General features: G+C 43.2%; 2 protein-coding genes across 6 annotated transcripts in view; one reads left to right on the top strand and one right to left on the bottom strand.

Annotated features, from left to right (window-relative positions):
* LOC109880736 (two pore calcium channel protein 1-like) overlaps positions 1-3121 on the top strand; it is a 30951-nt gene extending 27830 nt beyond the window's left edge. For 2 of the 4 annotated variants that reach the window (XM_031804399.1, XM_020472934.2), the window contains exons 23-27: positions 1-6; positions 91-187; positions 1402-1541; positions 1668-1748; positions 2111-3121. The exon at positions 1-6 is cut by the window's left edge and continues 63 nt beyond it. In XM_031804399.1, the coding sequence (XP_031660259.1) occupies positions 1-6; positions 91-187; positions 1402-1541; positions 1668-1748; positions 2111-2248 (462 nt within the window). In that variant the 3' untranslated portion in view covers positions 2249-3121. Of the gene's footprint in view, positions 7-90; positions 188-226; positions 1314-1401; positions 1542-1667; positions 1749-2110 lie in introns of those variants that run through there. The other 2 variants (XM_020472941.2, XM_020472947.2) reach the window with 2 other exon arrangements.
* A 107-nt stretch (positions 3122-3228) lies between these two features.
* Positions 3229-14897, bottom strand: LOC109880720 (mitochondrial sodium/calcium exchanger protein). Of its 2 annotated transcripts, XM_020472922.2 has the most exons (15): positions 14338-14881; positions 13634-13786; positions 13074-13126; positions 12482-12539; positions 11958-12063; positions 11658-11825; positions 11357-11491; positions 10938-11003; positions 10708-10838; positions 10363-10504; positions 10141-10262; positions 9893-10046; positions 9691-9771; positions 9199-9263; positions 3229-6350 (listed from the first exon to the last, which is right to left on the bottom strand). In XM_020472922.2, the coding sequence occupies exons 1-15, from the start codon at positions 14530-14532 to the stop codon at positions 6162-6164; spliced, it is 1818 nt and encodes a 605-aa protein (XP_020328511.1). In that variant the 5' UTR covers positions 14533-14881; the 3' UTR covers positions 3229-6161. The 2 variants fall into 2 exon arrangements, with proteins under 2 accessions (XP_020328511.1, XP_020328507.1); XM_020472918.2 differs by having other exon boundaries at positions 10708-11003; positions 14338-14897.
* Positions 14898-27881: the final 12984 nt, after the last annotated feature.

Here is a 27881-nt window from a genome sequence, read left to right as displayed (position 1 = left end):
ACCATGGTGAGAGTTGTGTGTGCGTGTGTGTGTGCGTGCGTGTGTGTGTGCGTGCGTGTGTGTGTGTGTAATTATCTCTGTCCTCTCTAGGTGGTGATGACCATCATCGTTGCCTTCATCCTGGATGCGTTTGTGTTCCGTATGAACTACAGCCGGAAGAACAAAGAACCACTGTTAGATCCTGAGGGTAAGGGTGTGCATGCGTGCAATGAAAAATGTTAGTAAGATGAGAACGGTATAGTGTTTGAGATGTAACAATGGTGTAGATGAGAACGGTATAGTGTTTGAGATGTAACAATGGTGTAGATGAGAACGGTATAGTGTTTGAGATGTGTGTTTGTGTGTTGTACATGAGAACGGTATAGTGTTTGAGATGTGTGTTTGTGTGTTGTACATGAGAACGGTATAGTGTTTGAGATGTGTGTTTGTGTGTTGTACATGAGAACGGTATAGTGTTTGAGATGTGTGTTTGTGTGTTGTACATGAGAACGGTATAGTGTTTGAGATGTGTGTTTGTGTGTTGTACATGAGAACGGTATAGTGTTTGAGATGTGTGTTTGTGTGTTGTACATGAGAACGGTATAGTGTTTGAGATGTGTGTTTGTGTGTTGTACATGAGAACGGTATAGTGTTTGAGATGTGTGTAACGATGGTGTGTTTGTGTGGTGTAGATGAGAACGGTATAGTGTTTGAGATGTAACAATGGTGTAGATGAGAACGGTATAGTGTTTGAGATGTAACAATGGTGTAGATGAGAACGGTATAGTGTTTGAGATGTGTGTTTGTGTGTTGTACATGAGAACGGTATAGTGTTTGAGATGTGTGTTTGTGTGTTGTACATGAGAACGGTATAGTGTTTGAGATGTGTGTTTGTGTGTTGTACATGAGAACGGTATAGTGTTTGAGATGTGTGTTTGTGTGTTGTAGATGAGAACGGTATAGTGTTTGAGATGTGTGTTGTAGATGAGAACGGTATAGTGTTTGAGATGTGTGTTTGTGTGTTGTAGATGAGAACGGTATAGTGTTTGAGATGTGTGTAACGATGGTGTGTTTGTGTGGTGTAGATGAGAACGGTATAGTGTTTGAGATGTGTGTTGTAGATGAGAACGGTATAGTGTTTGAGATGTGTGTTTGTGTGTTGTAGATGAGAACGGTAGTGTTTGAGATGTGTGTTGTAGATGAGAACGGTATAGTGTTTGAGATGTGTGTTGTAGATGAGAACGGTAGTGTTTGAGATGTGTGTAGCGATGGTGTGTTTGTGTGTTGTAGATGAGAACGGTATAGTGTTTGAGATGTGTGTTTGTGTGTTGTAGATGAGAACGGTATAGTGTTTGAGATGTGTGTTTGTGTGTTGTAGATGAGAACGGTATAGTGTTTGAGATGTGTGTTTGTGTGTTGTAGATGAGAACGGTATAGTGTTTGAGGCAGAGGTGAGTCGTGACGAGGCGTTGGCTACTCTGGAGCTTTATAAGCAGACGTGCCCTGGACTCTCCTCACTCAACTCTCTACAGGGAGTACTGGTGGCCATGGACCGCAGCGGGGTGAGAACACACACACAGACCAACACTCACAAATAGACAGACACACACACTCGCTCACACAGCTTCACAAACCTTTCCCGTCCTACACTCTCAAAAATATAGACGTGTGTGTGTGTGTGTGTGTAGAGCTCGTTTCTGGTGTACTTGGGTCGGCGGTCGCGGACCAAGAGTGACCTCAGCATGAAGATGTATGAGGAAGAGATCCAGGTGAGCCTCGTGCTGCCATGACAACCAGAATCCTGCTGACTGCTCAATGCTAGATTTGTCACTTTAAATAAGACTTTAGCTAACGTGACCTAGCTACAAAGGTGATGTTAATCTTGCCTTTTTATCAGAGGAGGCTGGTGGAACGATTACTAGGAAGACAGGCTCAGTGTAAAGACTGGAATGGAATGAATGGACCAGTATCAAACATATACTTTGTTCCATTACAATGAGCAGGTCCACCTATAGCGCCTCCTACCAGCTTCTTCTGCTGTCTAGCAAATTGGATTACACATTTGTATATTTCTGATGTCAGCTGTGACAAGAAAAATTGTATGATTAATGTGTTATTGGTGTGTGTACAGGAGTGGTATGCTGAGTACTCCAGAGAGAACCTACCCCAGTCAGACCGAAGCCTCGTAGAAAGAGAGCTGGAAATCCCTCCTCCCTGCCCTGACCCTGAACCTCAACCCAACTCACAAGGACCACTTAGTATTAACTAACACTCACTCACTGTTTCGCTCTCTCTCTCTCTTACACACACACACACACACACACACCTCTTCATGTCACAGAGCACTCTGTGAACTTAATGGTGATTGTCTTCCACAATGACAAGACCGAGAACCCCTCAAGTCTCTGTCTGTCTCCTTCCCTTCTTCCCCCTCCTCCCATCCTGAGGAAGTGTACTCTAGCAGCTTGGTCGGACAGTTGTGATGTGGACAGATGTGATGGTGTCACTGAACTAGAGCCTGGATCCTGGACCTGTTGAGATGCAGCAGGGATTTATGTTGATATGAATCATGTTCTCTATCTGAATGGATCTGTGTTCAAACAGGTTTAACAGCTTTATCTAACCCCAACCCTGACAGGACCTTAGTCTGCTGATGCATTGACAGTCGAAGCAGAGCATCGATTTAGGGGTTAACGGGCAGGGTTTTAAGGGTCAGAGTTAGGCCCTCTAGCTGTGAGACAGAGCTAATGTTCAAGGCCAACACCGGAGTACGAGGAGCCACTAGAATTTGGAATTTCACACTGCTCTTCTTCACTGCTCTGACCACAGAGAGGACACACGTCTGGACAGTGAAAGGACACATACCTGTAGGTGAATACCAGGCTGCCTGTAGATACGTACAAACTCACACGATCCCGCTCCGTCTGCCAGCACTAGGCTAAGCCCCCTCAACAGCCACTATGCCCACCCCCCCACCCAACACACACCTCAAACCCCTGCACATGTCCAGTAACCTACAGCTATATCTCCTAGCCAGCGTTTGAACAAACCTAAGAGAAGACTTTACTTTTATAACTCGTTATTCTGTAAGTGTATTATAATGTATTTGGTGTATTAAATGAGGAATCATTTAAATACATTGTTCACTTTGCCAAGTGTATTTGTGTAGCTACCTTTGCTTTAAAGTGGCAGGGCTCAGACTAGCCCTGAGACATGGCTATAGACACCAATGGTATTTGAACCATCTTCTCTGTTTTGGATGTTTTTATTTATATCTTAAATGGGTACAATACACAATAATCATCATCTCAGAACCTAGACATGAGTCTATGCATAAGTGCTTTTTACCCTGATATCATCTTCTTTAACGCATACACACACAGCCCAGACAGCTTCAACAAGAGAATCTTTTACCAAAGGTGCTTTTTATATGCAACAATTTCACCTGCAAATATCTATCAGGGACGATAATGTACTACCTCTATAGCTATCGTACATCTGTAGTAGTAAAATAATACAATTCCTTGATAAAAATGTATGACATTGTTTGATGCAACTGCATAAAGTAGCTTGTTTAGGGCCATCTTCAAATTATTTAAATAGCTTTGCCTTGCTGTTTCACGATTGATTCCCCTTCTCAGAAGTTGGAACTATATACAGTGGGGCAAAAAAGTATTTAGTCAGCCACTAATTGTGCAAGTGTTCCCACTTAAAAAGATGAGAGAGGCCTGTAATTTTCATCATAGTTACACTTCAAATATGACAGACAAAATGAGAAAAGAAATCCAGAAAATCACATTGTAGGATTTTTTAATGAATTTATTTGCAAATGATAGTGGAAAAAAACTTTTGTTATTGACCAAATACTTCATCTCAATACTTTGTTATATACCCTTTGTTGGCAATGCCAGAGGTCAAACGTTTTCTGTAAGTCTTCACAAGGTTTTCACACACTGTTGCTGGTATTTTGGCCCATTCCTCCATGCAGATCTCCTCTAGATCAGTGATGTTTTGGGGATGTTGCTGGGCAACACAGACTTTCAACTCGCTCCAAAGATTTTCTATGGGGTTGAGATCTGGAGACTGGCTAGGCCACTCCAGGACCTTGAAATGCTTCTTACGAAGCCACTCCTTCGTTGCCCGGGCGGTGTGTTTGGGATCATTGTCATGCTAAAAGACCCAGCCACGTTTCATCTTCAATGCCCTTGCTGATGGAAGGTTTTCACTCAAATCTTACGATACATGGCCCCATTCATTCTTTCCTTTACACGGATCAGTCGTCCTGGTCCCTTTGCAGAAAAACAGCCCCAAAGCATGATGTTTCCACCCCCATGCTTTACAGTAGGTATGGTGTTCTTTGGATGCAACTCAGAATTCTTTATCCTCCAAAAATGACAGGTTGAGTTTTTACCAAAAAGTTATATTTTGGTTTCATCTGACCACATGACATTCTCCCAATCTTCTGGATTATCCAAATACTCTCTAGCAAACTTCAGACGGGCCTGGACATGTACTGGCTTAAGCAGGGGGACACGACTGGCACTGCAGGATTGGGTCTCTGGCGGCGTAGTGTGTTACTTTGGTCCCAGCTCTCTGCAGGTCATTCACTAGGTCCCTCCGTGTGGTTCTGGGATTTTTGCTCACCGGTCTTGTGATTATTTTGACCCCACGGGGTGAGATCTTGCGTGGAGCCCCAGATCGAGGGAGATTATCAGTGGTCTTATGTCTTCCATTTCCCAATAATTGCTCCCACAGTTGATTTCTTCAAACCAAGCTGCTTACCTATTGCAGATTCAGTCTTCCCAGCCTGGTGCAGGTCTACAATTTTGTTTCTGGTGTCCTTTGACAGCTCTTTGGTTTTGGCCATAGTGGAGTTTGGAGTGTGACTGTTTGAGGTTGTGGACAGGTGTCTTTTATACTGATAACAAGTTCAAACAGGTGCCATTAATACAGGTAACGAGTGGAGGACAGAGGAACCTCTTAAAGAAGAAGTTACAGGTCTGTGAGAGCCAGAAATCTTGCTTGTTTGTAGGTGACCAAATACTTATTTTCCACCATAATTTGCAAATAAATTGATAAAAGATCCTTCAATGTGATTTTCTGGATTTTTTTTCTCATTTTGTGTCATAGTTGAAGTGTACATATGATGAAAATTACAGGCCTCTCTCATCTTTTTAAGTGGGAGAACTTTTACAATTGGTGGCTGACTAAATATTTTTTTGCCCCACTGTAGGTGTTTCTAAGCCATATTATTTAAAATTCAGTAGGAAATCAAAATGATCGATAATGTGTTGCAAATAGCATTAAATTTTTTTTTATAGAAGGGAGAAAAAAAAGTATTTTCCCAATTGGTAGTTTAGTCTTGTCTCATCGCTGTAACTCCCGTACGGACTCAGGAGAGGCGAAGGTCGAGAACAGTGCGTCCTCTGAAACACGACCAAACTGCACTGTTTCTTGACACAATAATGCCCACTTAACCCGGAAGCCAGCCACACCAATGTGTCAGAGGAAACACTGTACACCTGGGGACCTTCTCCGTGTGCACTGCGCCCGTCCTGCCACAGGAGTCACTGGTGCGCGGTGGGACAAGGACATCCCTGCCAATTGTGCACCGCCCCATGGGTCTCTCGGGTTGTGGCCGACTGCGAAAGAAACTGGACTCAAACCCAGAATCTCTAGTGGCACAGGTAGCACTACTGTGTCACTCGGGAGGCCCACAAAAGAGCACATTTTATACAATTGACTCACATCAACCATTCCAGACAGCACTTTTTCTCACTACAAGACACTACATTCACATTGATTTAAAGGAGAAAATTCCCTTAAAGTGCTACTGCATCTTTTTTTCATTTTCTTTTACTCCTTGTCAGTACATGGGTTACTTTAAAACTGTGTGTTACTGTTATTTTGGTATATGTGTGTCATTGTTTTGTGTGGACCCCAGTAAGAGAAGCTGGTCCTTATGTAACAGCTAATGGCGATCTAAATATAAAAAATATAGTCAGTGTAAACAGACAAAAGTTAAATCACAGTCTGATTGGTTCCAACTCCGTTAAGGCACAGTGTGACTGGCTGTGACTCCATCTCTCCCAGGAAGAGGAAAGTCTCTCAGGTCTCGAACCCGTCTGGTCAGTATTCACAGGTGGCTCTATCAGACCGGTCCAAACCATCTCGTACAGGCTTCATGTGTGGATAAAGCCGAACTCTGTGAGCAGCGCAACCAGGAGGAAGACTGCATAGAAGAGCAGGAGGAAGATTCCATAAGCCCGGCCCAGGTGGAAACAACGCAGAGGAACTAGGATGAAGGAGAAGACCAGAGAGAGACCCAGAGAACCTGCTAGAACCCAGGTCAACAAACCCTCTGGTTCCAACTGGGTGGTGTAAAGGGGTGGGGGTTAGAGCGAGAGGGGGGGGTGGAGAAAATAAATGAGAAACTAACCTTTGGCACATTTTAACACACAAATAAAATCAAGCTGTTGCAAGAGGGGCGTACCAGTCCAATTCAATTCTCTGGTCACTACCTCTACAAAATGCTTATTTCAGACAGTTACAAACAGCTTATATTCAGTACCAGTCCAAAGTTTGGACACCTACTCATTCAATGGTTTTTCTTTATTAGTATTATTTTCTACATCGTAGAATAATAGTGAAGACATCAAAACGATGAAATAACACATGGAATTATGTTGTAACCAAAAAAAGTGTAAAACAAATCAAAATATATTTTATATTTGAGATTCTTCAAAGTAGACACCCTTTGCCTTGATGACAGCTTTCTCTCAACCAGCTGCATGAGGTAGTCACCTGAAATGCATTTCAATTAACAGGTGTGCCTTAAAAGTTAGTGGAATTTCTTACTTTCCTTAAGGCACTTGAGCCAAACAGTTGTGTTGTGACAAGGTAGAGGTGGTATGCAGAAGATAGCCCTATTTGGTAACACATTATGGCAAGAAAAAAATCAAATAAGCAAAGAGAAACGACAGTCGATCATTACTTTAAGACATGAAGGTCAGACAATCTGGAAAATTTGAGGACAGCCACAGGAAAGGAAGACCCAGAGTTACCTCTGCTGCAGAGGACAAGTTCATTAGTTACCAGCCTCAGAAATTGCAGCCCAAAATAAATGCTTCAGAGTTCAAGTAACAGACACATCAACATCAACTGTTCAGAGGAGACTGTAGACAGGTGGAAATCTGTAATTTGGTCTGATGAGTACATATTTTAGATTTTAGGTTCGAAAGACTGTGTCTTTGAGAGACGCAGTAGGTGAACGGATGATCTACGAATGTGTGGTTCCCACCGTGAAGCATGGAGGAGGTGTGGGGGTGCTTTGCTGGTGACACTGTCAGTGATTTATTTAGAATTCAAGGCACACTTAACCAGCATGGCTACCACAGCATTCTGCAGCGATACGCCATCCCATCTGGTTTGCGCTTAGTGGGACTATCATTTGTTTTTTAACAGGACAATGACCCAACACACCTACAGGCTGTGTTAGGGTTATTTGACCAAGGAGAATGATGGAGTGCTGCGTCAGACGACCTGGCCTCCACAATCACCCTACCTCAACCCAAATGAAATGGTTTGGGATGAGTTGGACCGAAGAGTGAATGAAAAGCAGCCAACAACTGCTCAGCATATGTGGAAAATCATTCTAGACTGTTGGAAAAGCATTCCAGGTGAAGCTGGTTGAGAAAATTCCAAGAGTGTGCAAAACTGTCATCAAGGCAAAGGGTGGCTACTTTGAAGAATCTAAAATATATTTAGATTAGTTTAACACTTTTTTGGTTACAACATGATTCCATATGTGTTATTTCATAGTTTTGATGTCTTCACTATTATTCTACAATGTAGAAAATAGTCAAATGAAAGAAAACCCCTTAAATGGGTAGGTGTGTCCAAACTTTTGACTGGTACTGTGTATATATACACTGAACAAGAATATAACAAAAATAAAAGCAATATGTAATGTTTGTCCAATGTTTCATGAGCTGAACTAAAAGATCCCAACATTTTTTCATACGTACTAATTTTGCTCACATTTTTTTGCACAAATTTGTTTACATCCCTGTTACTGAACATTTCTCCTTTGCCAAGATAATCCATCCACCTGACAGGTGTGGTATATCATGAATCTGATTAAACAGCATGATCATTACACGGTGCACCTTGTGCTGGGGACAATAAAAGGCCACTAAAATGTGCAGTTTTGTCACACCACAATGCCACAGATATTTCAAGTTTTGAGGGAGTGTGCAATTGGCATGCTGACTGCAGGAATGTCCACCAGAGCTGTTGCCAGAGACTTTAATGTTAATTTCTCTACCATAAGCCGCCTCCGACGTTGTTTTAGGGAATTTGGCCAACCGGCCTCAACCGCAGACCACGTGTATGGCGGCGTGTGGGCGAGCGGTTTGCTGATGTATACATTGTGAACAGGGTGCTCGATGGTGGGGTTATGGTATGGGCAGACAACGAACATAATTGCATTTTATTGATGGTCATTTGAATGCACAGAGATACTGTGACAAGATCCTGAGGCCCATTGCCATGCCATTCATCCGACAGGAGGTTCGTGGCACCTTAATTGGGGAATGGGCTCGTGGTAATGACTGGTGCGGAATCAGTGGAATGGTATCCATTTGCTCCCTTCTGGCCATTATTATGTGCCGTTCTCCCCTCAGCAGCCTCCACTGCTCATGTTTCAGCATGATAATGCACGGCTCCATGTCCCAAGGATCTGTACACAATTCCTGGAAGCTGAAAATGTCCCAGTTCTTCCATGGCCTGCATACTCATCAGACATGTCAGCCATTGAGCATGTTTGGGATGCTCTGGGTCGGCGTGTACGACAGCGTGTTCCAGTTCCTGACAATATCCAGCAACTTCGCACAGCCATTGAATAGGAGTGGGACAACATTCCACAATCAACAGCCTGATCAACTCTACACGAATGAGATGTGTCGTGCTGCATGAGGCAAATGGTGATCACACCAGATACTGACTGTTTTTATAAAGGTATCTGTGACCAACAGATGCATATCTGTATTCCCAGTCATGTGAAATCCATAGATTAGGGCCTAATTAATGTATTTCAATTTACTGATTTCCTTATATGAACTGTAAGAACTCAGTCAAATATTAGAAATTGTTGCATGTTGCGTTTATATTTTTGTTCATATATGAGGTGAATGGTACTGAAGCTAAGAGCAGACGTACCGTCACCACTGGCTCGTTGTTAAACATCTGTATCAGACAGCCAATGCCCACTCCAATCAGCATGTCTGAAAGGAACATGATCAAGGGCAGAAACATGATGCACAAATGACTGCATAGACCTACACGTAGCAGACACACACGCACTCGCTTTTAACTTGCACAAACACATCCAGCAGACACACACACACTCGCTTTTAACTTGCACAAACACATCCAGCAGACACACACACACTCGCTTTTAACTTGCACAAACACATCCAGCAGACACACACACACTCGCTTTTAACTTGCACAAACACATCCAGCAGACACACACACACTCGCTTTTAACTTGCACAAACACATCCAGCAGACACACACACACTCGCTTTTAACTTGCACAAACATCCAGCAGACACACACACACTCGCTTTTAACTTGCACAAACACACATCCAGCAGACACATACACACACTCGCTTTTAACTTGCACAGCAGACACACAAAAGGATACTAAAGATGATTCCCCCAAAGCAGGCTGATAATGCCATCCGTGGGTAGCCCTGGCGAGCGATGGTGATGTCAGAAAAACAATCTAGGAACCGAAACAAACAGATTCAACACCACAATAAGTAAGCAGTCTGTTTGTCTTTTGTATATCTTTTGTATATTTAGTAGGTGAGGGCAGCGGTAACCGCAATGTGTGTGTGTCTCACCCCCAATGCTATTTCCCCAGGCCAGCAGTGTGAGACCCAGTAAATTGTTGGAAAGACTAAGGACCACACCGAGCATGTGCAGGATACTGACCACCTCCGAGGCTGCAGCACTGATCCACATCGCACTCACCACAAAGCCCAACAGAGAGAACACCTATTGAAAAGAACACACACATTATACAAACACCACAACACCTAGCAGAAACAAAAACAGCGACAGAGTGAACGAATGAGTCCATGTGTCTTACTAAGTGGTATGCCGGTGGCTGGTCATTAGAAGTGGTGAGGAAGACTATAGCGGAGAGGAAGAGGCCAAAGAGCAACGTCAACGCCCAGACAGGAAACTGACCCTCGATCAGATACAAACCATCTATAGAGAGAGAGAACACCAGTCCAGTCAGTTAACACACGTCCTCTGGAGAGGAATAGAGATGAAGGTTCTTTGACCCCACACAGGCATGCAGACTCACACTCTCCGGAGCTGAAGGTGAGCACACAAACCAGCGGCGCAGTGATAAGGTGGAGGCAGTTTAATGGTCTTCTCCAGTTCCTGTCTTCTTTGTCAGGATCCACCACTGGAACAGTCAGCAGCAGCAGCAACTCCAGTGGCATCTATGGGGGGAACTGCAGCTCAGCAAACCCCTCGCACTCAAACACACACTGATGCTCCTGTCAAGCTCTAGCTCTGTTTCCAACCCTTGTCCATTCCCCTTACCCTTAACCCTAATTCCTACAGATCGGCAAATGAAAAGTGCAAAGACACACATTCAGATCTGCAACCAGCAAATCGCACACATACATTCATGCACACACACCTTCAGTATTTTCACAGTCCTCCAGCGCCAGGTCTTCCTCCTCCAGGTCCTGCTGTCCACCGGGTTTAGAGAATTCAGCAGGATGGAACTGGTCGACTCACAGTAGGGGAGCAGGGGACGGTACTCACTGTCTATACACGCACACACACACACACTCGACTGAATTGGTTCTCGTAGCACACCCCAGAGGTATAACTTAGTGGAATGTGCACAGTGACTGTGGTTGTTACCATAGCCCTCCTGGATGCTGCCATTAGATAAAAGAGGAGCCTGGTCTGACTCAGACGTCTGGAGCTCTGCAGAGAGAATCAACTGTCAGACACACAGGGTGTAGGTGTGTGTATGTGTGTGTTAGTTCTGCTATACTTGTGGGGACCTAAAAATCCCCCAAAGTCCCCACAAGGTTAGTAAAACAAGGAAAATTCTCCCTCTGGGGAACATTTCCCACGTCCCCATGAGTACACAGGCTATTTTAAGCTCATGGGATAGGTTAGGGTTAGGGCTACAGGTTAGGGTTAGCATTTGGGTTAGGGCTACAGTTATGGTAAGGGTTAGGCTTAAGGGTTAGGGTAAATAGGACTTTGAATGGATAATACAGTTTAGGTCCCCACGTTGACATAAGAACATAATATGTGTGTGTGTGTGTCACCTGGTACGTGTGTGTCAGCTGGTGCGTGTGTTGAGCTCTGGATGGAACTTCTAGTTGCTGAGTGTTTCTGATGACTATAGATGTAGGCACTCACAATGACTGTTACCACATACACAACATACAGCCCAAGGTACCCTGCAAAGAGAAACACAGACAAACACTTATTCCACCCCAACCATCAGCGTGACTAGTCCTCCTACCTTCTGAAGTACACGGAACACAGTGTCTATGAATCAAGAAACGTCTGGTGTTGTTTAGCTCCCAGGGTAATGTTGAATGTGGTCTGTCTGTCTGTCTGTACCTAGTGTCTCTCCCAGTGATATAGTTCCTCTGTAGAGGATGATGAAGGTCCAGAAGACTGCAGCCATGTAGAAGATGACATCCCGCAGGAAGGGGCGGGACGCTACAGTGAAGGGTTTGACCAATGACACAGACCCGGCGACCACCGTGGTTACAAAGATACCCGCTCCTATGAACGAAGGGAGCGAGGGATTAAACTCTGTGTGTGTTTACGGAACAGTGCACCTATAGCCAGGCAGTGTGTGTGCATGTACCAAACAGTGCTCCTATAGCCAGGCAGTGTGTGTGTGTGTGCATGTACCAAACAGTGCTCCTATAGCCAGGCCAGCGGTGTGTGGACGGGAGAAGGCCACAGTGGCACTGAAGACATCTGGAGCTCCGTTTCCTAGCGCCAGGAACGTCACACCCTGACACACACATTTAGGGAAAACACTTCTGGTACTGGAGTAGAGTTTGTCCATGAGTATGTGTGTCTGTGTGTAACAATGGTGATTATTTAAGCACATTTAAAGCAAACTGCATGGAAATATGTTGTGTGTGTGTGTGTGTGTGAGAGGGAGAGAGAGAGAGAGAGAGAGAGAGAGAGAGAGAGAGAGAGAGAGAGAGAGAGAGAGAGAGAGAGAGAGAGAGAGAGAGAGAGAGAGAGAGAGAGAGAGAGAGAGAGAGAGAGAGAGAGAGAGAGAGAGAGAGAGAGAGAGAGAGAGAGGAGAGAGAGAGAGAGAGAGAGAGAGAGAGAGAGAGAGAGAGAGAGAGAGAGAGAGAGAGAGAGAGAGAGAGAAAGAGAGGAAGAGAGAGAGAGAGAGAGAGAGGCCTGTAGAAGGATACAGCCACGTTGTGTGTGAGTCGAAGGCTGGAGGAGATGGCTGAGAGGTTGGGACAGAAGCTGCAGAGAGAATAAACACAAAGATACACCTTCAACCAATCAATAGCTAACATAGAACACACCCTGACAGAGTCCAAACACTGTCCAAATATTTCTGTGCCGTTTACTTTCAATCAAACACTGCTCTGTTCATTGGTTGATACCACTGCTTCTGCTTTCACTGTTCAAACACAAAGAGCAGCTGCTTTGTCTGTGATACATGTGATCAATCACATGACCTGATCACAAACGTTAGAGGTGAACAGAAACACTGCAACTCTTATCTCCCTGAGAGGAAAACAAAAGACACACACACACCTTAACCATGACACACTTATCTCCAGTGGTCAAGTGACTACTGGGTGAACTGCTGGAGATACCACTGTTGTAACTGCAGTCAGCGGAACATAACACTGTTGTAACTGCAGTCAGCGGAACACAATTACAAACAATACCTATCTCTTTACAGCTAGTGTCCTGGTAGCGAGAGAGAGTGTTACAAAACTCATGTTCAGTAAAGATATGTTGGAAACAGAACATGTGAGAGAAACTTACAACTTTGACGCCGTCAGTCCGAGAACTATGAACAAGATTAACAACCAGATAATCTGTAGAGGTGGGGAAAGAGATTAGTTAGATTCGTTTTCTGACATGGCTGAAATATCAGTGTTTATAAAAAATAACTTTCATATCGACAAGCAGGTATTGGGTCTCTTTCTCCCCCCAAAAATCACTAGTATATACGACTAGGTTTATGAGCTAAGAACAGTGTAAAGTGTGCAGTATTGAGCCTATGAGGTGAATACAGTATGGGCCTATGGGGAGTAAGTAATCCAGACTAACTCAGCTCTGTGAGAAGAATTCCTGAATTAAACCCTGACTCATGAGTTTTACTGCATGGCTCAGTTTGAGGAAGCTCTACTCAGAACAAGGGGAAGTGGCAGCTTTTATTCGTGATACTAGCCCCGATTGAGGTTGCTTCAGATTCCTTATTTGAATGCATGTAGGTAATTCTGATTAAGAACACTTGCTAATGACAAATGTGTGTATAATGCCTGTAATAACGCATGTAATAATGGTCTGCGCTCACGCGCACACACACACAGTGTGCTTACGCAGAGTGTGATAGTGAGGGGTGTTAGGTTGGGTGGTAGTAGACAGAAGGCCATCTTGAGGTAGTTGATGAAGCTGTCTTCCATACTGCAGTCTGGAGTGGCCTTCACAAACGCACATCGATCAGCAGCACTCAGGTTCATCACAATGTCACACTGAAAGACACACACACAAATACTTAATTACTACATCACACTGGAAGAGAGGGGAAGCTTTCAAATAAATACATCGTCATCAATGATCTACTGCACTGAGCAGAACACACTTGTACGGAGAAGAAAATAAAAAGTATGAAAAGATTGCACTCACTACTGTAAATCGCTCTGGGTAAGCGCGTCTGCTAAATGACTAAAATATCAAATGTTAACGTAAAATATAACAATATGGTGGATGTCATGTGTTATTTCATTGCAGTGCAGATGAAGGAAATGAGAGAAGGATTTAAAATAATATCAAATTGAACTTAAAGCAAAAAGGTTGCCCTCACAAACAACGGTCACGAGACCAGATACAACATGCGCATGCATGCCTACTTGAATAGTTGGCCAGTTGTGCAGCTATTGCTCAACACCACTAAACGTGGCAAATCAGATCAACAATATTTTTTTCTAAAGAAAAAATTGCCATTTCAGGGTGCATCTGTCGGGAAAATTGAGTTACAAAGCTTGAGATTCAAGGTTGAAATCTAATTAGTTACCAGACTAACCTCGTCTGTGTTTCCCTGACGTAACATCGCGGAGTGTGTGTCCACCATGGTCTCCATAGAGAGCAGATCAGCACCGTCGGCGGATCGGTCTGGAGACGGAACTATCCCGGTCCCAGAATCACCGGAGCCCAAAACATGGCGACAGTGACACCACAACAGCAGCAACACGGATATAAATACAACCCGAGATGTCATATTTTACTCCGTCCAGGAAATACATCCATTCCGATTCCTTGCCACATCAGACTGGTGGGAGGTGGGTTTGGTGGTTTGCATTAGACCTGAGAATAGAATACTGGAGAATTGAAAGTGTTCCTTGTTGCTGTAAACTAAATGTTGCAGTGACAGATTGAAGGCACCCTGATCAGCAATAATTCATAACAGAGCTTGCTTGACCAACCCTTTGTGACAGCCAACTCTTTATGTTGTAGGCTACTCGCTACAAATAAGCGCGGAAAACTAGTTTTTTTCTAGTTGTTGACATTATATCAGTTCTAGTTTTCAGAAACGTCCGTGAACAATATGTACCAAAACGTCTGACTCGCGGTCACTCCTCCAAGGGTACGTCATCAGTTAGACTAAACTCTGACGTCCAAATATAAACCCATCCCACTATTTTAATGAGGAGCCGTCCAGACAGACTCCTTCGGGTGTGTGTGACTGTGTGTGTGTGTGAATGGGCGGATTGGTGATTTGGAGGCCCCAGGTAGAGGCCAGTGAGACAAGCACCCATTTAAAGCAATCATGGCTACTGAATGAAGAGCTGTTCGGAGCCAGGTCTTTTCTTTGATGAACAAAGAAGAATGAAAATGCTAACTGAAATGATCGCACTTGTAAAGGTCTTTGCATTGGGGTGAGTCCCCTGTGGATCAGTTGGTAGAGCATGGCACTTGTAATGTCAGGGTTGTGGGTTTAGTTCCCACAGGAGACCAGTATGGGAAAAATTACAAAAAGGCACTCACTCACAACTGAAAATTGCCCTAGGTAAGTGCATCTGCTAAAGTGTAAAAAAAAATATATACAGTATATATATGTAATTTCGTCTTGAGGGCCACATTGGGATTTTAAAACTAAATGAAGAGCTACACAGATTTCTTAGTCAAAAGTCATTTGCGAGCCAGAAAAAGCTCAGTTGTTTTAAAATATATAGCCTTGTCCTGGGTTCATTATCATTTCTAGCCTGCATCTTTTCTATCCGTTTTTACACGTTCAATTTAGGGATTCTGGGCCAATACAGGCCTTTATCTGATATTGTCTTTGCAATATCGACCAATACTAATATATTATTTCATTTTATGAACTTTTCAACCATTCTAGCACAGATACAAACTGCAACCAAGTTTCTATGTTCATAAGGCTAATAAGATATTTCAAATGACTTGAATATGGGAAAGGTGTAGTTATTTTTTATTTTTTCATCAGAAAGGTATTGGAAAGTTTGGGAAAACATCAGGGAGTTAATTGTGTGTAGAAAAAAGATCTGCATCGTTTTCTATTGCGGTTTTGTCATAGCTTTCCGGCATGGGGTAATAGCTAATAGACCCAACTGTTCAAAAACTAGAGACAAATTAGATCGGTTTGTCATCGGTGATGACTCACGAGTGGAGGAGGGCCTCAAGCAGAGGAGGAAGATAACAAAAATAATGAATTATTAAACAAAATGATGCCCAGTTCACAAGGCACCCTTGTGTTATGAGAACCCAGGCAATTGCATTAGTTGCCTAATGGTACTGTAAGTCCGACACCGTGTGTGTGTGTGTTTGCATGTGTGCTCTCACTGTCTGATAACCCACTGACAGCTACAGGTCAAACAGAAATGAGTCTGGGTGGTGATTCATCTCTTCATCAGAAAGTCTTTATTCTTCAACAGGTCAGGACATAGCATGCACTCATACATAATGGCTAATTACAAGGTACAAATACATAAAGACACTCATATGAAAAAAACATTCACATACCACATTCTGAAATTGGCACAAAGACCCTGGCTGCATGGCAGACTTCCTTATTGACTTTTCGTAGGCTCAGTGTCCAGGGGCAAAGTCTCAGTGTTGTAATATCCTATGGCCGCCTTTACTGACCACAAGTCCTGCTCACAGCACACACAGTCACAGATACAGACAGATTACAAATATGAAGTAACTGTAATCAGCCAGGATTGTAATTAGATTAAAGTTACATTCTTAAACAGTTGATTACATTTGGGATCGAATTAATCTAATATAAAGAGGAAGAACTGATATATCTTTGTCAGCATTGCTGTCATTTAGCTCACCCTCAAGTCCTCTCACATGCTCTCTAAGATGCTATTGTTCTGCTGATAGCCCATTAAGTGTGGATGGCTTCTTTTGTATTCAAACTGGTTGAACAAAAAGGTAAGGCTTCCAAAACATTTACCCCTGGCCTTCTGGTATTCCACAGAGTTCCTGCTTGCTGCTTTGTAGAAGTACACTTTCACTCTCTTCTTTGTGTGCTCCATAGAAAAAGAAGAAGAAGAAGAAATGCTTTCTGATTGCACAATAAAAAACAAAATGCAACCAGGGGAAAAACACAGTCACATTATGTTAAAGGTTCCCAAAGCACACACATCCCTGGGTTGCTCGTATTTTCAGGTTCGCTGCAACTAGCAACTGGAACAAGCTCCAACAAACACTCTAACTGAACAGTTTTATCTCAATCTCTTCATTGAAAGACTCAGTCATGGACACTTACTGGCAGTTGTGGCTGCTTTGCGTGATGTATTGTTGTCTCTACTATCTTGCTCTTTGTGCTGTTGTCTGTGCCCAATGATGTTTGTACCATGTTTTGTGCTGCTACCATGTTGTGCTGCTGCCATGTTGTGCTGCTACACTGTTATTGTCATGTTGCTACCATGCTGTGTTGTCATGTGTTGCTGCCTTGCTATGTTGTTGTCATAGGTCTCTCTTTATGTAGTGTTGTGTTGTCTCTTTTGTCGTGATGTGTGTTTTGTCCTATATTTTTTTATTTGACTTATTTTTTAATTCCCAGTTCCCATAGGAGGCCTTTTGGTAGGCCATCATTGTGAATAAGAATTTGTTCTTAACTGACTTGCCTAGTTAAATAAAGGTTCAATAAAAATAAAAATAAACTGTCTTAAAACAACCACTATTTTACTGTAGAAGAGAAGAGGGTCTTTCTGTAGGTCTGAATTTGATTTATCAACAAATATTGAACAAAGGGCACTCACGTCAGGATTTCAATTCAAGGTGGGTGCATAGGACTTTAAATGTACTAATATTAATTACACAGCAAACTATCAGTAGCCTAAATATTAGAAATTAAAGTAATCCAATAGTAATCAGATTACGTTACTCTTTTTGAGTAAATTATTACTTTACAGATTATTTTTCATGTAACTATAACAATCGGTAAATTATTACATTTTTCAAGTAATCCGCCAAACACTGCACACACACAGTTACTGCTAGAACTATTAGCCTACAAGAAGTAAGGACGAGGGACTAGTGGGGACTGATGTGTGTTTACATTTACATTTGAGTAATTTAGCAGATGCTTTTATCCAGGGTGACTTACGGTTAGTGCATTAATCTTGAGCTAGTTAGGTGGAACAAGCACATATCACTGTCCCAGTAAGTACACTTTTCCTCAATGAAGTAGCTATCAGCAAAGTCAGAGCTAGAAGGTGGTGGTGGGGGGGTGTCAAGTGCAAGTGTTAGCCCAGGAAAGTTTTTGTTTTGTTTCCCGGAGAGCAGCATAGATGTCAGATAGATGTCAGAGTGAGAAGCTCCCTCCCATGAGGCAGGGTCAATGAGCAGAGCACCCGAAACACACACAGCAGGAGTCACAATACATCCTCAGGGCAAGCTAACTGTGACAATGGTTAAGCCAGGTGATGGGCTATAAGTGCTACTCCTGTTATGCCAATGCTCAGACATGATCATGAATTGCTCTGCTGTGTGTATAGTACCCATATAGATGCGTGCCAGGCTGTATGGCCAGTCTCGTGATGCCAGCTCCAGGTAGCCAGGTGGTTTGAGAGCTGAGGCCTGCACAAACTTTCTCAGACCAGAGAAGGTGCGGTCTACTGATCTCACAGACAGGAAGGCTGCTGCCAGGAAGGTCTGGGGGGGCAGTTAGATGGAGAATTTCAGAATTTGTTTAGCAATTATATCAACAATGGTTGTAATGGCATTTATAATTGTATTACTAGTAACAGTCTTTCCTGGCTACCATTCATTGTTGGTTCAAGGAAGACGATACTAGACAAAGGCTGCGGAAACTAACTTAATTATCCAAAATCTGATCTCAATGGTCATAGTCAGTTAACAACTAAACTCAGTAAACATGTATTTTAGATTGCTCTGAATGACTCTTTATCCCTTTAAGGGCCCCTAACCTGGATGTGTGTGACGCAGGCCTGCAGTACGAGGCCTGAGCTCCGAGAGACGCACATCCAAAGACAGAATATTAGTGGTCCCCTCCCAGATACTCAACACCTAGAGAGAGAGAGAGAAGGTACTCTTACACTAAAATTAACTATTGCCACTCTGTTGTTGTTGAGTAACAAAGAGTGAGAGTAGGAAACCACTTCATCCATTAAGAGCAACATATTTACTCCATAACGTAAAACAGTAAGTCTGCCTTCAGACAGACAGATGTGTGTCATGTGATCACCTACCTGAGCACCTCTGAGAATTGCAGGTAGTCCTGTGTCCTCGATGTAGCCCTGCCCCACACACAGACAAGCTTATGAATCCCAATATCACAACCAAATCAATCGCATCACCTATTCCAACATGAGCAGTAATAATCAGTTCCATGAAAGTAAATTCAGACAGACAGACAAAAAGATAGACAGACACACACACAACTGTATAACCTTGGCAGCTCCATCAGTCATAGCCAGAGGACAGGCGTAGAGACCAGAGGGAGAGTACAGGTACAGCTTACACATCTGGTATACACGACTGGAACAACATCATCATTAGTGTATGAATATGTAACTCTCTACGCATGGAATTTTCATAATGCCATGTCACAAAATTCCAATGAGTAGCTTCTGAGATTACCCAAAGGGGTATGCATGTTTGTTTTTGTCCTAGCATTGCACACCTGATTCCATAAAGGTTTGATGAGGAGTTGATAAGTGGAATCAGGTGTGTAGTGCGAGGACAAAAACCTAAATGTTCACCCCTTGGGGTCCGCAGGACAGGTTTGGGAAAAGATGGGTTAATAGGTGAGGTTTCAGGGTGTGTAAGGGTCAGGTGTCTCCCAACACCACTCCACGTATGTCCTCTCGTATCTGATGGCGACCAGCCCCTCCTGTGCTGATAGGTCCTTCATGTGTAGCCAGGCGGGGGAGGTGACGATGTGTTCGACATGGCAACCCCAGGGATCATTGGTCACCAACCGACCTCACTCCCAACCCGACCCAACCCAACCTAAGCACCAACTGCTCCCCAAACACACACAGGTCTGAACACACCACCATCACATTAGTGACTAACAGATAAAGCATCATCATAATGTTTTATCCATTCTGAAACATTAGTATGGGATACACACACACCTCACTGGGCAGGTGTCTCCTCAGGTATCCCTGTAGCAGAGCGTCCTCCAGGAATGGGTTCAGGTCTCTCCTGGAAGAACCCTCCTATCCAGGCCCGGGAGAACTCTGGCTGCCCCTCTGCTCCGTGACATCTTGGGGTGACCAAGCCAGGCCCCGCTGAACCAGCTTGCAGAAGTGCTGCTTGACAGCAGCGAAACATTCTAATACACAGCCGGTAACAGCGTCTGGTGACCTGTCGGTGCAGCAGTGGGCTCGAAACCATGGTCCAGGAACTCAGACGTCACTGGCCTAAATATGACAAGTAAACAGATTTTTTTTTTTAAACCAGCAGCTGCATTTCTTTAGTTAAATTTAAAGGCCTATTCCTTGATTTGAAAAATAACAAAACGGCAGCACTTGCACTTGGTTTGCTATAAAGCTAGGTAGAGAAAAGACACTCAAGTTTAAGGATCAACATTTATAAAAATCAATGAATATACACATGATAGTTTAAATGATAAACAAGTATCACAGTGGGCCATTAATAAGAAATCTTATGGATGTGCAGTAGTAGGAAACCTTATGGATGTGCAGTAGGAAACCTTAAGGATTTGCAGTAGGAAATCTTATGGATGTGCAGTAGGAAACCTTAAGGATTTGCAGTAGGAAATGTTATGGATGTGCAGTAGGAAACCTTAAGGATTTGCAGTAGGAAATCTTATGGATGTGCAGTAGTAGGAAACCTTAAGGATTTGCAGTAGGAAATCTTAATGCAAAAAAAAGGAATTTATGTAACAGTCAACGCCTTTCATTTGTGTGGTCAAACAACTTCAACATTGGGTTTAGTAATGGTCCTAATATGCAAAGAATTTTTTAAATAAAACATTATGCAATGCCAACATTTGTGATCCAAAAGTGTGTTAAAGTTCAGGCACTGTAGCAACAGAGCAATCTCTATGCTTCACGTTAGTCTGGCACTGGTTGTCAAAGAGTAACGTTTACAAATATCTGGTTTGGAAAGCTTAAAGGAAAACGTAGGTGTCTTAATCAACAATAACTTCTAGAATGTTGTTTTGTTTACTCAGCTAGTTCCGACTTCCAAATCCCCATACTTCGTCTTCAAAATAAAAGTCAGGAGTAAACACTAGCGTTAACATAAAAATCTAGATCGACCTTCAAAGTAAACGACTGGAACATCAGACTAGACACCAGCTTAGTCCTGACTACGTTTGGTCATAAAATACACATAGCTCATGAAATAAAATAACAGTGACGGTCTACCCTAGTAAAGAGCTAGATCTCTCAGATGAAAATCAACATGTGGCACAGGATACCTATGACTTCTAGACTTTGTGTAGCTTGATGAATAACCATGCAGGTGGTGCACAGGGCCGGTTTAATGCAGGGGCTTACCGGGGCTGAAGCCCCTGGGTGACCCAAGAGGCAGCAAAAAAACATATACAGTACCAGTCAAAAGCAGTGGTGGAAAAAGTACTCAATTGTCATACTTGAGTAAAAGTAAAGATATCTTAATAGAAAATGACAAGTAAAAGTCACCCAGTAAAATACTACTTGAATAAAAGTCTAAACGTATTTGGTTTTAAATATACTTAAGTATCTAAAGTTAATATAATTGCTAAAATATACGTAAGTTGAAAAGTAAAAGTACAGGTATAAACCATTTAAAATTCCTTATACAGTGCCTTGCGAAAGTATTCGGCCCCCTTGAACTGATAGAGACATACCCCAATCGCAGCAAAAGGTGGCGCTACAAAGTATTAACTTAAGGGGGCTGAATAATTTTGCACGCCCAATCTTTCAGTTTTTGATTTGTTAAAAAAGTTTGAAATATCCAATAAATGTCGTTCCACTTCATGATTGTGTCCCACTTGTTGTTGATTCTTCACAAAAAAATACAGTTTTATATCTTTATGTTTGAAGCCTGAAATGAGGCAAAAGGTCGCAAAGTTCAAGGGGGCCGAATACTTTCGCAAGGCACTGTATTAAGCAAACCAGACAGCACAATTTTATTTTTCAATTTATTGGCAGATAGCCAGGGGCACACTCCAACACGGAGACATCATTTACAAACTAAGCATTTGTGTTTAGTGAGTCCGCCAGATCAGGGATGTTCTCTTGATAAGTGTGTGAATTGGACCATTTTCCTGTCAAAATGTAGCGAAAAGGAAAAAAGTATGGAGTAAAAATAACATTTTTTTTCTTTAAGAATGTAGTGAAGTAAAAGTAAAAGTAATCAAAAATATAAATAGGAAAGGAAATTACAGATACCACAAAAAGCAACTTAAGGAGTACTTTAAAGTATTTTTTCTTAAGTACTTTACACCACTGATCAAAAGTTTGGACACCTAATAATTCAAGGATTTTTCTTTATTTTTACTGTTTTCTACATTGTAGAATAATAGTGAATACATCAAAAATATGAAATAACACATATGGAATCATGTGGTAACCAAAGTGTTAAAAAAATCAGAATATTTTTTCTATTTGTGATTCTTCAAAGTAGCCACCCTTTACCTTGATGACAGCTTTGCAACACTCTTGGCAATCTCTCAACCAGCTTCATGAGGTAGTCATCTGGAATGCATTTAAATTAACAGGTGTGCCTTGTTAAAAGTTAATTTGTGGAATTTCTTAACTTCAGTTGTGTTGTGACAGTTTAGGGGCATTATACTGAATATAGCCCTATTTGGTAAAATACCAAGTCCATATTATGGCAAGAACAGCTCAAATAAGCAAAGAGAAACGACAGTCCATCATTATTTTAAGACATGGTCAGTCAAAGCGGAAAATGTCAATAACTTTGAAAGTGTTTTCAAATGCAGTCGCAAAAACCAAGCGCTGATGAAACTGGCTCTCATGAGGACCGCCACAGGAAAGAGTTCTCTGCTGCAGAGGATAAGTTCATTAGAGTTACCAAACTCAGAAGTTGCAGCCCAAATAAATGCTTCACAAAGTTCAAGTAACAGATACATCTCGACATCAACTGTTCAGAGGAGACTGCGTGAATCAGGCCTTCATGGTTGAATTGCTGCAAAGAAACCACTACTAAAGGACACCAATAATAAGAAGACTTGTTTGGTCCCTTCAGCCGTTTCCAGATACAATAGATATTTACAACACAAACAATGTCTACATTGTATTTCTGATCAATTTGTTATTAGAAATGGACAAAAAAAGTGTTTTTCTTTCAAAAACAAGGACATTTAAGTGACCTCAAACTTCTGAACAGTAATATATATATATATATTTAAAACATTACAATAAACTGTATAATAAATAATTGTGACTGGTCAATTGAGTCAAGGTATTTCCGAAATGTAGCAATGTTTAAGACATGGACTTCATGTTTTTTTTAAATGCATTTTACCTTTATTTAACCAGGTAGGCCAGTTGAGAACAAGTTCTCATTTACAATGTTAACAAATTGTAATGTTAACAAGGCATCCAAAAGTAGTTCCAATTAACGTTTCATTTTATTAGCTAAACAAAACTTGTTTAAACAGCAAAAGCAGAAATAAGCCTTGTTGGCATAGCGATGGTGAAAATAACGTAATTTAGGCTGTAATGATCTCAAATTCTAATAATTTGGTCATCACACCGTTGATATAGCAACGGATGCCAGTAGTTTGAATCCCATGACGACGTAGAAGGGCACACTATTTGGCTGGGGGACATTATTTGGCATGACAGGCCCAGGAGGCAAAAAAAATATATATATAATTTATCCAAACCACAGGAGCCCGCTATCAATGTTCAATAGTTTATAAAAAATAACAAGCACATACAGGTATCTGCCAAAATTAAATCAACACCAACATAAACTGTCTTAAAAGGGTGTTGCGCCACTACGAGTTGCAAGCACAGCATCAATGTACCTTATATTTTATATTATATATATTTTACAAGTATACCTAAACATGCCAGGAAAATGCACCCCACACCATAACATACAGTGCATTCGGAAAGTATTCAGACCCCTTGACTTTCCACACATTTTGTTACGTTACAGCCTTATTCTAAAATGGATTACACAATATCCTATAATGACCATTTTTATATTTAAATAAATTCAGACCCTTTGCTATGAGATTCAAAATTGAGCTCAGGTGCATCTTGTTTCCATTCATCATCCTTGAGATGTTTCTACAACTTGATTGGATTCCACCTGTGGTAAATTCAATTGAAAGGACATGATTTGGAAATGCACACACCTGTGTACATCATATAAAGTTCCCACAGCTGACAGTGCATGTCAGAGCATAAACCAAGCCATGAAGTCGAAGGAATTGTCTGTAGAGCCCCGAAACAGGATTGTGACGAGGCACAGATCAGTGTAAGGGAACCACTTTTTTTTTTTGCATTGAAGGTCCCCAAGAACAGTGGCCTCCATCATTCTTAAATGGAAGAAGTGTGTAACCACCAAGACTCATCCTAGAGCTGGCCATCTGGCCAAACTGAGCAATCGGGGGAGAAGGGCCTTGGTCAGGGAGGTGACAAAGAACCCGATAGTCACTCTGACAGAGCTCCTCTGTGGAGATGGGATAACCTTCCAGAGGGACAACCATCTCTGGAACACTCCACCAATCAGATCTTTATGGTAGAGTCTTGATGGAAGCTACTTCTCAGTAAAAGGCACATAACAGGCCGCTTGGAATTGCCATACGGCACCTAAAGGACTCTGGTCTGATGAAACCAAGATTGAACTCGTTGGCCTGAATGCCAACCTTCACGTCTGGAGGAAACTTTGCACAGTGAAGCATGGTGGTGGTAGCATCATGCTGTGGGGATGATTTTCAGCAGCAGGGAGTAGTCAGGATCAAGGGAAAGATGAACAGAGCAAAGTACAGAGATCCTTCATGAAAACCTACTCCAGTGCGCTCAGGATAGCTGTGCAGCAACGCTCCCCATCCAACCTGACAGAGCTTGAGAGGATCTGCAGAGAATGATTGGAGAAACTCCCCAAATACAGGTTTGCCAAGCTTGTAGCATCATACCAAAAAAAACCTTGAGGCTGTAATTGCCGCCAAAGGTCCTTCAAAGTACTGCGTAAAGGGTATGAATAGTTATATAAATGTGATATTATTATTTACATAAACAGGATTTTAGAAATGTTTGTATAAGTGTTATTATGGGGTAGTGTGTAGATTGATCAGGGGAATAAAAAATAAAAAAATCCATATTTAGAATAAGGCTGTAACGTAACAATGTGGAAAAAGTCTAGGGGTCTGAATACCTTCCGAATAAACTGTACACTTTGTATCCCGTTTCCTTTAATTTGCCAGTAACCGGTATGCCTAGAGTCAGGAAGGCCACCGCTTGGGCAGTATGCCTGCCAAATATAGCCTACAGCTTGTTGCATTGTGGCCAGGAAAAAGGCAGTTTAGAAAGCAAATGCCTACTGCTGAAAAAGACTAATATGCTTGTAGAACCAATAGAAATATCAAACGCCCCAGGGCCTATGATTTCTGAATCCAGCGGTGTAGTTGTCTGGGAACACAATTTGTTTCTCCATATAGACAGACAAAAAATGAGAGTACACACAGACAAAATAACATACACCATTTAATAAAACGTTTCCTTGACATGTTAAAAATACCCATTAGAAGAAACATGACCACTGAATAATATGAACAGAGAACTTTAGATAACTATGAACTCAATCACCTTTGAGACAAATGAAAACATTGAACTATCATGTCACAATGGCAAGAAGAAACAATAGGGACATAGTTGTATTGAGGAGACGTAACAGATAATCGTACTGATAAAACCCAGTAAGTACTTCAGTCTCCAGGGCGTTGGGAGGACCAAACACCCTCAATAGTCTGGCTGGTAAACCCCATGGCTACACTGTCAGAACAGGATGCATGTTGACGTTTACTGTCATGAAACTTGCCTTTGAGGCATAACTGAAAGATTTCTGCTAGATGGGCCAGCTGCAAAGTCAAAATGATCTAGATTGTAAAAATTCATGAAAACAAATTTGCTTTTTGGCTTTAATTTAAGGTTAGGAGTAAAATCAGATTTTATGACTTGGTGGCTGTGCCAGCTAGTGACCACTCTACAGAGCTGCCTCTAGAACAAGATTCATGGTCAAACACGCTGAGGAGGCTAGGGTGTGAGAGAGAGAGAGAGAGGAGGCTAGGGTGTGAGAGAGAGAGAGAGAGGAGGCTAGGGTGTGAGAGAGAGAGAGAGAGAGGAGGCTAGGGTGTGAGAGAGAGAAAGAGAGGAGGCTAGGGTGTGAGAGAGAGAGAGAGAGGAGGCTAGGGTGTGAGAGAGAGAGAGAGAGGAGGCTAGGGTGTGAGAGAGAGAGAGAGAGGAGGCTAGGGTGTGAGAGAGAGAGAGAGAGGAGGCTAGGGTGTGAGAGAGAGAGAGAGAGGAGGCTAGGGTGTGAGAGAGAGAGAGAGGAGGCTAGGGTGTGAGAGAGAGAGAGAGAGGAGGCTAGGGTGTGAGAGAGAGAGAGAGGAGGCTAGGGTGAGAGAGAGAGAGAGGAGCTAGGGTGTGAGAGAGAGAGAGAGGAGGCTAGGGTGTGAGAGAGAGAGAGAGGAGGCTAGGGTGTGAGAGAGAGAGAGAGAGAGAGGAGGCTAGGGTGTGAGAGAGAGAGAGAGAGAGAGGAGGCTAGGGTGTGAGAGAGAGAGAGAGAGGGAGGCTAGGGTGTGAGAGAGAGAGAGAGAGAGAGGAGGCTAGGGTGTGAGAGAGAGAGAGAGAGAGGAGGCTAGGGTGTGAGAGAGAGAGAGAGAGGAGGCTAGGGTGTGAGAGAGAGAGAGAGAGGAGGCTAGGGGTGTGAGAGAGAGAGAGAGAGGAGCTAGGGTGTGAGAGAGAGAGAGAGGAGGCTAGGGGTGTGAGAGAGGAGAGAGAGAGGAGGCTAGGGTGTGAGAGAGAGAGAGAGGAGGCTAGGGTGTGAGAGAGAGAGAGAGAGGAGGCTAGGGTGTGAGAGAGAGAGAGAGAGGAGGCTAGGGTGTGAGAAGAGAGAGAGAGAGGAGAGAGAGAGGAGGCTAGGGTGTGAGAGAGAGAGAGAGAGAGAGAGAGGAGGCTAGGGTGTGAGAGAGAGAGAGAGAGAGGAGGCTAGGGGTGTGAGAGAGAGAGAGAGAGAGAGAGAGAGGAGGCTAGGGTGTGAGAGAGAGAGAGAGAGAGGAGCTAGGGTGTGAGAGAGAGAGAGAGGAGGCTAGGGTGTGAGAGAGAGAGAGAGGAGGCTAGGGTGTGTGAGAGAGAGAGAGAGGAGGCTAGGGTGTGAGAGAGAGAGAGGAGGCTAGGGTGTGAGAGAGAGAGAGGAGGCTAGGGTGTGAGAGAGAGAGAGGAGGCTAGGGTGTGAGAGAGAGAGAGGAGGCTAGGGTGTGAGAGAGAGGAGGGCTAGGGTGTGAGAGAGAGGAGGCTAGGGGTGTGAGAGAGAGGAGGCTAGGGTGTGAGAGAGAGGAGGCTAGGGTGTGAGAGAGAGGAGGCTAGGGTGTGAGAGAGAGAGGAGGCTAGGGGTGAGAGAGAGAGAGGAGGCTAGGGTGAGAGAGAGAGGAGGCTAGGGTGGGAGAGGAGGCTAGGGTGGGAGAGGAGGCTAGGGTGGGAGAGGAGGCTAGGGTGGGAGAGGAGGCTAGGGTGGGAGAGGAGGCTAGGGTGGGAGAGGAGGCTAGGGTGGAGAGGAGGCTAGGGTGGGGAGAGGAGGCTAGGGTGGGAGAGAGAGAGGAGGCTAGGGTGGGAGAGAGAGAGGAGGCTAGGGTGGGAGAGAGAGAGGAGGCTAGGGTGGGAGAGAGAGAGGAGGCTAGGGTGGGAGAGAGAGAGGAGGCTAGGGTGGGAGAGAGAGAGGAGGCTAGGGTGGGAGAGAGAGAGGAGGCTAGGTGGGAGAGATAGAGAGAAGGCTAGGTGGGAGAGGAGAGAGAGAAGGCTAGGTGGGAGAGAGAGAGAGAAGGCTAGGTGGGAGAGAGAGAGAGAGAAGGCTAGGTGGGAGAGAGAGAGAGAAGGCTAGGTGGGAGAGAGAGAGAGAAGGCTAGGTGGGAGAGAGAGA

Source organism: Oncorhynchus kisutch, linkage group LG3 (assembly GCF_002021735.2).
Source record: "Oncorhynchus kisutch isolate 150728-3 linkage group LG3, Okis_V2, whole genome shotgun sequence".
Lineage (NCBI taxonomy): Eukaryota > Metazoa > Chordata > Actinopteri > Salmoniformes > Salmonidae > Oncorhynchus > Oncorhynchus kisutch.
The sequence above is the reverse complement of the archived record's forward strand: the minus strand, read 5'-3'. Positions and strand labels throughout refer to the sequence as shown.